General features: G+C 34.8%; 1 protein-coding gene across 1 annotated transcript; it reads left to right on the plus strand.

Annotated features, from left to right (window-relative positions):
* Positions 1 to 3,034: 3,034 nt before the first annotated feature.
* LOC132644476 (O-fucosyltransferase 20-like) lies at positions 3,035 to 6,993 on the plus strand. Its single transcript, XM_060361072.1, has 6 exons — positions 3,035 to 4,014; positions 4,424 to 4,592; positions 5,184 to 5,273; positions 5,607 to 5,890; positions 5,977 to 6,235; positions 6,330 to 6,993. The coding sequence occupies exons 1-6, from the start codon at positions 3,407 to 3,409 to the stop codon at positions 6,558 to 6,560; spliced, it is 1,641 nt and encodes a 546-aa protein (XP_060217055.1). The 5' UTR covers positions 3,035 to 3,406; the 3' UTR covers positions 6,561 to 6,993.
* Positions 6,994 to 11,142: the final 4,149 nt, after the last annotated feature.

Consider the following 11,142-nt stretch of genomic DNA (forward strand, 5'->3'; position numbering starts at 1 on the left):
TCTTTATAATAATTAAGAACACTTATCCAGAACTTTAATGGAGGACATAATTGACCCATTTTTCCTTGTTTCTGAGTAATCAATAGTAGGAAGGGTATTTTTGAGCTTTTTAACTAGTTGGAGAGTATTTTTGAACTGGTTACTAACGATAATAGAATTTGTTTTTTTTTTTAAAAAAAAAAACTTTATTTCGAATAGTTCAGATTGTTTTGGCATTTTTCCAAATAACAAACATTTTAAAAATAATAGTATAATGTTTATGTGATTATAAATATTTAAAATTTATAATCTTAAATATGCCATAACATATGTATGACAGTACGAAAAATTCACTATGAAGCATAAGTAATTTGAAATTAAATTATTTTTGAATTTATAAAGAGAAACATTCTTTTTGGTACAATCCTTAATGTAGAACATAAATACTCAAAATTGCATGAAGAGTCCTATAAATTGCATTTTTTACTTTTTCCGTCCTAATTAATGTGAAGGTAAATCTGCATACAAAATTTAAGAATGAAATGAAAATTCTTGAAACTTGTGATCTAAAATAAAAGTCATTGATATTTGCCTGACCGTTTTTCTTTTTCTTTTTTTACCCTTTCCAGGTGCTCCCCTCTTTTTCTCCCTTGATGACTCGAATCACAACCTTCAGGTTGTAAGTGGAGGATGCTTACCATATGAGCATCGTCTCTTGTCATATTTGTGTGACTATAAATCATCTCATTAAAGGAAAAATGAGAAGTTTAAAGTTTCAGTCACTTTTAAAAAATTATCCCACAATAATTGTCACTTTAAGAATTTAAGAAGCTGGCTATTGTTTTTAATTATGCTCTTAATATTAAGGAAGATTGCACGGTATTTAAGAGATAACTCCCAATCTTCTTTTATAAAATAAAGATAGCTTAGTGAACTATACCTTGTATTTATTATTTTCTTAGTGGACGTCAAATGAATTAAATCAACAGTTAAAATGTGATAAAGGGAATAAATTGTTACTAATATAGAAATGCGTTGTTTCTTTGCCTCATTTTGAACTGAATGAAAATGAAAGAGTATAATATAAATTGGAACAGAGAGTATATAAAAATGTATTGAATCAAGCTTCTTTTACTTATTAAATGGTGTGCGCTAGCTCATTTTTATTTTATAGAATTACATTTGACATTTTGTTTTTCAAGTATAATAATAAGTAAAATGTTTTTCTTATAATAAATTATTTTATTTTAGAATGTTATATTCTTATCAGCCTTGCAAAAATAATGACATATTTAAAAATTAATTTATTTAACTCTTAATTGAAAAAATTTCATAATCAGGCAAATATTATTTAATGTTTATGACTAAATAATTACAAGAGAAGACTGTGTCTTAAATTTTGAATCAAATTAAATGCTGTCACAAAAATTAAAATAGAAAAAAATAAGAACAAAAATGTTGGGCGGTGATGGAGGCCATGGGAATAGTTATCTTCTCCTTTTTTTAACCTTTTGTGGTCAAATGTGACGGTCTAAAAACAGTTGAATTTGGAAAATACTGAAGTCTCAACGTTTACCATGCCATTCCACTGGATATAGTATCTGTTGAGCCGAAAGGCTAATTGTTGCAACTATTAAGTGCAACACTTGAGTAATAAATAAACTTAAGAGCCGCTTGGTCATGAGAATTATTCACTCTTTTACAAAATAATTATTCATTTTATTTTAAAATTAGTATTTGGTTATAAAATTTTTAAATTCAATTTGAAGTTGATTTTAAATTTGCACTAAGCATGTTTTCCAACTCCATTTTTATAAATTTCAAATAAGATGTTCTCTTATCTCCTTTGCAAAAATTATAATTAAATACCACTTCATCTTCAACTCTAACCTCATAAATTTTAAATAAAATGAAAAAATATTTAAATTATAGCGAAACGCCTAATTAGAGAATTATTCTTTTTCAAAGTAAAATAATTCCACCGGATCAAAATCTCTAAATGGAAAAACTATGTCAAGTTTATAAAGTTAAGACTCTCATTTAGCTTTTCTTCTTCATTACTACTTCCTCCATTTCTCTTTATTTGATTTTTAATTTTTAGCATAATTATTAAGAAAATAATTTTAGAATATTAATTGAGAATACTATTGATTACATTAACTTTTAACTCTTCTTAAATTTATTCATGAGAAATTGTAAATACTTCTTAAAATCTCTTTTGATCATTTACTCTATTAGATAAGGGTAATTTTGAGGGGGGAAAAAAAAATAAAAATACCTTCTTAGTTTCTTAAAAAAGTATTTATTTTGGACCAAATTAACCAACCTAGAAAATCACTTAAAAAGAAAAAGAGGGACTAACCAATAGCCCCAGAACAAATGTGAAAACTCTTAAATAACTCAAGAGATATCATTATCAATGCTTTACAATTATTCTTTTTCACGAGTAATATACTAGTCCAACAGTTTAAGAAATTCAACAACTCAAATAAAAAAGAAATATAGTAACAAACAATCATAAATAAATTCCTTCATGGACTGAGATTTTCTTATTCTATTCTTATTCTACTTTTGACCAAGAGCTATATCGTCATTTGACACACCTAAGTCGCTTTTCATTCGAAAAACCAAGAAGTTAGACTAAACACAGCAATGATCCGTTTGGATGTGATTTTTTTTTTTTTTTTTTTTTTTTTTTTTACAAAATATAGCATTTTGTTATATTAGACTATTTTTTTCTTTCTTTTAAGATTAATTGAAAGTTTGATGATTTTAACCCGTTTTTAAGTGAAATATCTTTTTACTCACATTTTTTTTCTAAGTTAAATACATGTAAAACACAATTTTAACTTTTAAATAGTAGACCTTTTATTTTTTAAAAGAAGAATGAAATACTAATTATTTTCAAATACTCCTTCAATCCCAAATAAATTATCTTACTTTCCTTATTAGTTTGTTCTAAAAAATTGACACATTTTTATATTTAAAAACTATTTAACTTTATGAAATAATTTACAGTCATATAAATATCTAAGACTTATTTTTAAATTAAAAGAGGATAATTTTTTTGGGACCGAGGGAGTAGTAGTTTCTTACCCCCACTCCACACACTTATATTATATAAATGCCCTCAGCTCTTCAATTCCCACTAAGAAAAAATTAAGAGAAAAAAAAAAGAAAAAAAGAATAGCCATCTGACACCTTCTCTGACTTGTACCATTTTTCAGCCAATACCAAACGCGCATTAGTCATCGCATTTCGTGTTCCCGCCGTTCTTTCCACTCTTGGTTTTTTTTCCAGAAACTTTCTAAGAAAGTCTCTGAGAAAATCTTGTCCTAAATACACAAAGAATTTCACATATATAAAGGAGAAAAACAGTTTGCTTTTACTGTTTTTGTAGTTCTTGAAGGACAGGGCCATTTTGAAAATGGCAGTGTCAAAGACCAACAAAAAGAAGCAGCAATGTTACATAGCAGTACCATCTCAGATAATAAATTCACTATCTTCTTCAGGACTTCAGTCTCTGTTACTATCTCCTAAGAAAAGAAATCCTTCTTTTTCTGTAAAGCTCAAACTTTTGCTCAATAATCCAAGATTCTGGGTTTTATTTCTTTTTGTTTTCGGTTTTGTTGGTATGTTGAGGATGTGGTTTCATTTTGAAACTTTAGTTCCTTTTACACCAAACCCATGTGGGATTTTTCAAGAAAAAAGCTCATTTTCAAATGACCAGCAAGTTTCTCAGCTCAGTATTGGAGCTGTGAATGTTGTCAAAGTAGAAGAAGGGGATGAAAAGAGTGAGTTTTGGAAACAACCTGATGGGTTGGGTTATAGGCCTTGTTTGGATTTCAGTGCACAGTATGGAAAAACAAGTTTGGATATTGTAAAAGGAAGGACTAGATATTTGATGGTTGTGGTTTCTGGTGGAATGAATCAGCAAAGAAATCAGATTGTGGATGCTGTGGTGATTGCAAGGATTCTTGGTGCTGCTCTTGTTGTTCCCATTTTGCAAGTTAATGTCATTTGGGGTGATGAAAGGTTTTTTTTTTTTTTTTTTTTAACAATCTTTCTTTGTTTTACAGCTCAAAATTTTATCTTTTTATTTGTTTGTTTTGATTCTTTTAGCTGGGAAAAGAAGTTTGTTATTCCTGGCTTCCTGCCTAATTCTCTGAATTTAGGCAGCTTTTACTCAACTTCACAAGCTTCTATTTGTGGACAGTTAGTTAGTCCCTGTCAAAATTTGTATTCAACACTAACAAGTAACTTATGGTAATTTTATCTATTTGGAAACATCACTTATTGAAAAAATTCAGAGTTTGGTGGAAAAATGGACATTTCCATATAATAACGTTGTATTTGGCTAAGTTAGATTTCTTTGCTATTGTGGGATGTTTTTGATTTCTTAACGTATGTTGTTTTTTTTTTTTTTTTGGTGTTTGCTTTGCAGTGAGTTCTCTGATATTTTTGACTTGGATCACTTTAAGGAAGTATTAGCAAATGATGTGAAAATAGTTTCATCACTTCCATCCACACATGTGATGACTAGACCAGTGGAGGAGAAAAGGACTCCTCTCCATGCCTCCCCTGAATGGATTCGTTCACATTATACCAGAAAGGTAAAGAAAAATCATTCAATTATGTGTGCAGTTATTACTTTCCTGGTTTTGGTTTAATAACTAGGACCGCTGCATTTGGTCCAACAGCCTAAATAATTGAAAACAAGATACCAAAAATGGGAAGAAAAAAAAAAGATTAATGATTTTATTTCATTTGGCAGTCGAGGTTCAATGTATGATCAATGGTCTTTAGTATTGTAAAGCGTGATGGTTTTTGAAATTTCCATTGTGATTAGAGAAAATCAAGATTGCTTGTTATTTGGTTAATACCAAAGTTGAGATCTTTGGAAGATATTGAAGTACTAGTATGCCAGTTGGACAAAGGCTTCAAGTTGACAATATGGCAGCTGGAATGAATATCTATACTCTTGAATAGATATCTAAACCAAAAAATGCAAATACCAATTCAACTCTTAGACTTGTTCAAAAGGATATCTACTATGCAGATAGGTGCTTTTATTTTTCAATTTTATCTATGAGTGTTTGGTGAATTGAAGTTGAAAGCAAGGTTTTTTTTTTTTTTTAAATTATTATTATTTGGGAAAAATTACAGAAGATCTTATTTTGATTATTGAATTGATCTTCCTGCAGCTTAGGAGAGATGGTGTTCTACTTTTGCGAAGCCTTGACTCGAGACTTTCTAAGGATCTTCCTGCTGATCTTCAAAAACTTCGCTGCAAGGTAAATTTGAATCTCCCTGTTCTGTAATTGAGTTTCATTTACACATCTCATAAAAATTCTGCATCCATCGCATGTAGCATTTTAGGGAATAATGGAAACTATCTTTTATGGGACATTTGCTTTGTGAGAAAGTGATACATGAGTCGATATAGGGAAAACAGTAATAACTAGATTATCCGATTTATCATCGAATGTTTGGTTGATCGTATTAAGATATGGACATACCGTGTAGTATAATTTAGGACATGTCCCTTTCTAATTATAATTGAAGCCCGCCTAACTCCTTCTGTAGGGTACTGTCATTGACAAAATACTGATTTTGTGATCTTGTAGGTGGCATTTCATGCTTTGAGGTTTTCGCCATCAATCTTAGAACTTGGTAACAAGCTTACCGAGAGGATGAGGAGCAAGGGACCATATGTTGCTCTTCATTTGAGAATGGAGAAAGATGTGTGGGTGAGGACAGGATGTCTTCCTGGTTTAAGCCATGAGATTGATGAGATGATAAACAATGAGAGGAAGCGAAGGCCCGAGCTCTTAACTTCACGTTCAAACATGACCTACCATGACAGAAAGCTTGCTGGTCTCTGCCCCCTGAGCGCTTTGGAGGTTACAAGGTTTGCATATTAGCCTTCATAAAAAAAAAATTGACGATGCACTTCAAAATATTTCCCTACTTAACAAATCTATAATTTGTGTATAGGTTGCTCAAAGCTCTGGGAGCACCAAAGGGTGCAATAATCTATTGGGCTGGAGGAATTCCTTTGGGTGGAAAAGAAGCCTTGCAACCATTGACAAGTGAATTCCCTCAATTCTATAACAAAGAGGATCTTGCCTTGTCCGGGGAACTTGAGCCATTTGCAAAGAAAGCATCCCTTATGGCTGCTCTTGACTACATAGTATCTGAGAATAGCAATGTTTTCATGCCATCTCATGGTGGAAACATGGGACATGCTATCCAGGTATTGCCTCCCCTTCCACTGCATTTGCTTTCTTTGTTTAATAGGATGATCTAAATATGTATGAGCTTTTCTCTTACTATTGGCTTTGCAATAGGGACAAAGGGCCTATGCGGGGCACAAAAAGACTATCACACCAAACAAAAGACAGATGCTTCAACATTTTCTGAACTCATCACTCTCTGAGACAGAGTTCAACAGAATTATACTGGACTTGCATAGAGATTCCTTAGGTCAGCCAGAATTGAGGAAAGCAGGAAGGGATGTGACAAAGTACCCTGTCCCAGAGTGCATGTGCAATAGCCCTAAGAACCATTCATCGGTTTAACTCCTCCTTATCGGGGAATAACATGTGATGAAGTACCCCGTCTTCTGCAGCTAATCCTACATTCTTACAACATCCTGAGAGTTCCAGAAAGAATAGAGAATTTTGGATTAGCCTCACTATGATTCTGACAAGCAGACGAGCTTGCTTGAGGTGCAATACTATTTTTTCAACTATCTTTTGAGGCAAATCAGTGGTGGTTATAACTTATGGTAACGTGACACTGATGCAGCAGAACTGGGAAGATAAATCTCTGATGCAAAAGCGACATCTTATACAAATCCAATTATATCTCTTACCATATCTTATAATGTTTAAATGAAACACAGCTTCATTTTATTCATTCATTCTTTAGAAAATATCAATGTAATCTACCATAGTGAATGTATATGTAATACATGTATTAATGTATATAGTCATACATATTTTTGAGGTATATATGTCATTTTGATTGTATATCTTTGTGAGCCAGTTGACTAGTCTTTGTAAATCTATTGCATTGTCAAACTTGAGAGTATTCTTGAAATTGCTCCCAGAAACATAGCTAAAGCCTGATGGCAGGAATCCCTAATAATAAGTTTGCTTGGGAATATATAATGTAGCAGAATATAATATCTTCTTCAAATATTACTCCTAATAATAAATTTGCTTGGGAATATGGAATGTAGGAGAATATGTGGATTGTGAAAAGATTTAGCTAGTTAGGGTGGGCAATAATGCAAACGACCTAGAAATGGGGCTGAAATACATTTTTGTTTTAAATTTGAAAAAACAATTTCTTTGTCCCTAGCTACTCAAAGTTGGTACATAAAGAGTTTTTTTTTTTTTTAAAGTTTCAGAAATCCTTTTCTTTAAACAAGAAAAGAATAAGAGACAAAATAATTCACGATAAAGTTTTTTTTGACATATAATTATAATGTTCCACGCCATTGAGAAAGTTATTGAGTACTTAATATTTAATGTTCTGTACATATTGGACTTTTCTTTCAGTCTAACATCTTATGGAATTAACTTATTATTGACAAATCATTGCAAATAAGAATTTAAATCATAATCATTATGGTTTCAGGCAGACTCCCAGTTGTACATTGATACTAACAAACAAAGGAGCTTGTGAGCACATTGCTTGACCTACTCTTTAGTTCCTATTGAACTTGGCAAAGAAAATGAAGATGTTCAATCATTTAGTAATGTACTTAATACATTTTTAATTATAAGATACATTTAAGGATGAACTGCGCCGAATTACTAATGAACATTTTATTTCGCATGACAGTTCTTAAGAGTTACTGTTCGCTTCTCTAGTAAGAAAAAGTAAGAAGATACAATACAGGATAGCAGCTCTTTTGGTTAATAACATTGTATACGGTAAAAACCGAAGTAATTTGTATTCCGCAGAAACAGTGGTAAACGTTACAGCTGTTCGGTATGAGATCAAGGAAGAATAAGGTTGTTGGCCATCAATGGGAACGAGGACCTAGGAGTCGTGAGTTCATTCAACTCGGTGTCAAAACTGAGGGTATGTTGATGGGCACAGAAATCCCGAGCCTAAAGCGAACACACTCAACATAGGCTCGGAGAATCCGTTATGGGACAGGCCACGCATCATTTGACCGTTCCGCCATCGGTGTCAGACCATACGGATGCCGCCTTATATTTTTGGGTTTTTTCTAGAAAGGCCTTTCTTAGATTGTACTAAGACCCATTTATTTTTAGCTATAAATAGGGATATAACCCCTTCTTTTTCAGGTTAGCTTTTCATTATTCTTGACACTTGTAATCAGAAAAGGTGGCAGTGGAATCTTCTTAGACAATTGGCTCGGTTAAAGAAAACAACCTCCAAGCCGGACCAATTCTCAGAGTTCATAAACTTGGCTTCTTAAGTTTTCTTTACTATTATTTATCAATATATTATCATTTACTTGCTATTGTCTTACGTTATAAATTAATCTAACCACATATCCTATCTACCACTTACAAATTTAATTGTTATCCATTTTCGAGGGTAAACAGTTTGGCGCCCACCGTGGAGCATAGGATAATAGTGGTGATTTAATTTGCTACTCCCTCTTTCACTTGTTCTTTGCAAGTTTGTGTTTCAGATACGTTCGAGATGGTAAGTGGTCAATCCGGACACGTGAACAACAACGAAATAGTCACTGAAAACGAAAACAACACCGAATTGCCAAACCTGAACGCACAAGCTGCTGACCCGTCCAACCCAAATGCTGTCAACTCGACCGAAGGCCTTAACCAGAATACCGTCAACCAGGATAATGCCTCCCTTCCAGCCACAGATCCTTTGAATAGCAATAATTCAGCTACTTTGCTTCGGGCGCAAGCCCGAAAGACACCGAATGTTGCGGATAAAATTAGCTTACGTTTGATATTTGAAATGTTGCAGGAATAACATATCGCTATAACTTAGCTCCAGAACAAAGACAACAAAGCAGCATCGGCAAAGCCAAATTGGACTATCGAACCAAGGCGAGAAGAGGCCCGGATAGTCAAGAGCGATAACGGGTCCGGGGCTGGCACATCTACGGAGGTTTTGAAAATGCTTGACATATTGGCTAAACGAGTCGAATCAACTGAAAAAAGGGTGGAGACGTATAACTCTCGAGTGGATCAAATCTCGGGGGAACCTCTAATCTTGAAAGGACCAGACTCAAAGAGATATATCCAAAGGCCTTTCCTCCGAGTGCGGCCCCGAAGCTAATCCGGAAGAGGTTCAAAATTCCCGATATCCCGAAACATGATGGGATGACAGACCCACAGGAGAATGTGACTTCGTATACTTGTGCCATAAAAGGCAATGATGTAAAAGAAGATGAAATCGAATTAGTGTTGTTGAAAAAATTCGGTGAAACATTGTCTAAAGGGGCACTGCCTTGGTACAATCATCTGCCCGAGCATTCCATCACTTCTTTTGAGATGCTTGCAGATGCATTTATCAAAGCCCATGCCGGAACTAAGAAGGTACATGCAAGGAAAACAAACATCTTCAGAATCGCCCAAAGAGATAGTGAGCTACTCCGAGAGTTCGTGAACAGGTTCCAAAGGGAACGAATGGAACTCCTTCCAGTCCCGGAGGAGTGGGTCGCTCAAGACTTTACTAAGCTTCTCAACCTACGAAGCTTAACTGCCTCATTCAAATTAAAGGAAAACTTGTTGGAATATGAGGCAGTAACTTGGGCCGATGTCCATAACAGGTACGAATCCAAGATTCAGGTAGAGGATGATCAACTTGAACTTTCCACTGGTTCAATAAGTGGAAGTAAGAATTCTGAGAGATCGAGGAGGAATTTCGAATCGGAGATAAGGTCATCAAAGGATAGGTATTGACCGTATGCTCAACCGGAGAAATCCAGCTTTAGGTCAGATAATGGAAGAAGCGGCCCTAGTCATCTTTCGAGTAGAGGTGATAGGCGACCTGATCGCGGATCAAGCAGTTGAGGCTTACTGTTTAGAGGTGACGCCGGTGGGTCAGCCAACAACGAGGACATTTCGAGGTTATCAGAGTACAACTTCAACATTAACGCGACGGATCTTGTCTCAGCTATTGGCCCTATCAAAGACGCCAAGTGACCGAGACCATTAAGATCCGATCCAGCTTAAAGAGATCCAAGCGTGATATGCGAGTATCATGGGACTCATGGCCATAGGACCGAAGACCGTCGCCAATTGAGAGAAGAGGTGGCTGCGTTGTTAAAAAACAGTCACCTTCGTGAATTCTTGAGTGAGCGAGCCAAAGGACACTATAATGGTAGGGGAAATCACAAATAGGTCAAGCCCGTGAAGCCACAACACGTGATTAATATGATAATCGGAGGAACGAATATACCACGAGGACCGATGATAAAGAGAACAAAGGTTTCAATTGTACGAGAGAATCGGACCAGGGATTATGTGCCGGAGGGATCTATTTTCTTCAACGATGAGAATGCAGAAGGCATCATTCAACCATACAATGATGCGTTGCTAATTTCTATCCTTATTTTTAAATCTCAAGTTAAACGTATGTTGATTGACCCGAGTAGTTTGATGAACATTATCCGATGGAGAGTAGTAGAGCAACTGAGGTTGCTGGACTAAATTGTTCTGATATCTTGAGTTCTTAGCGGATTCAATATGGCGAGTGAAACTACTAAAGGAGAAATCTCTTTGTCGGTCAACATCGACGGAACTATTCAGCAAACTGTGTTCTATGACATCGAGGGAGAGATGAAGTATAATGCGTTACTCGGCATATCATGGATTCATAGCATGAGGGCAGTACCATCGACATTACATCAGATATTAAAATTCCCAACTCCGAAAGGGATAAAGACGGTCTGTGGTGAACAACCCGCAGTAAGGGAGATGTTCGCGGTCGAAGAAGCCCCCTTCATCCTGAAGGAATTGGCCCAAAAAGCTGGTGAGCCAACCAAAGGCAAAGATACTAAATAGCAATTAAAAAATTCAGGCTCGAATGAAGAAAAGGAAGAGACGAGCCTGAGATTCGAAGAAGATGATTTCGGTGTGCCCAGATCATTTGTATTACCGGATGATTCTGACGCAACCAAGTCTACTATAGAGGAGTTGG

Source organism: Lycium barbarum, chromosome 6, assembly GCF_019175385.1.
Source record: "Lycium barbarum isolate Lr01 chromosome 6, ASM1917538v2, whole genome shotgun sequence".
Lineage (NCBI taxonomy): Eukaryota > Viridiplantae > Streptophyta > Magnoliopsida > Solanales > Solanaceae > Lycium > Lycium barbarum.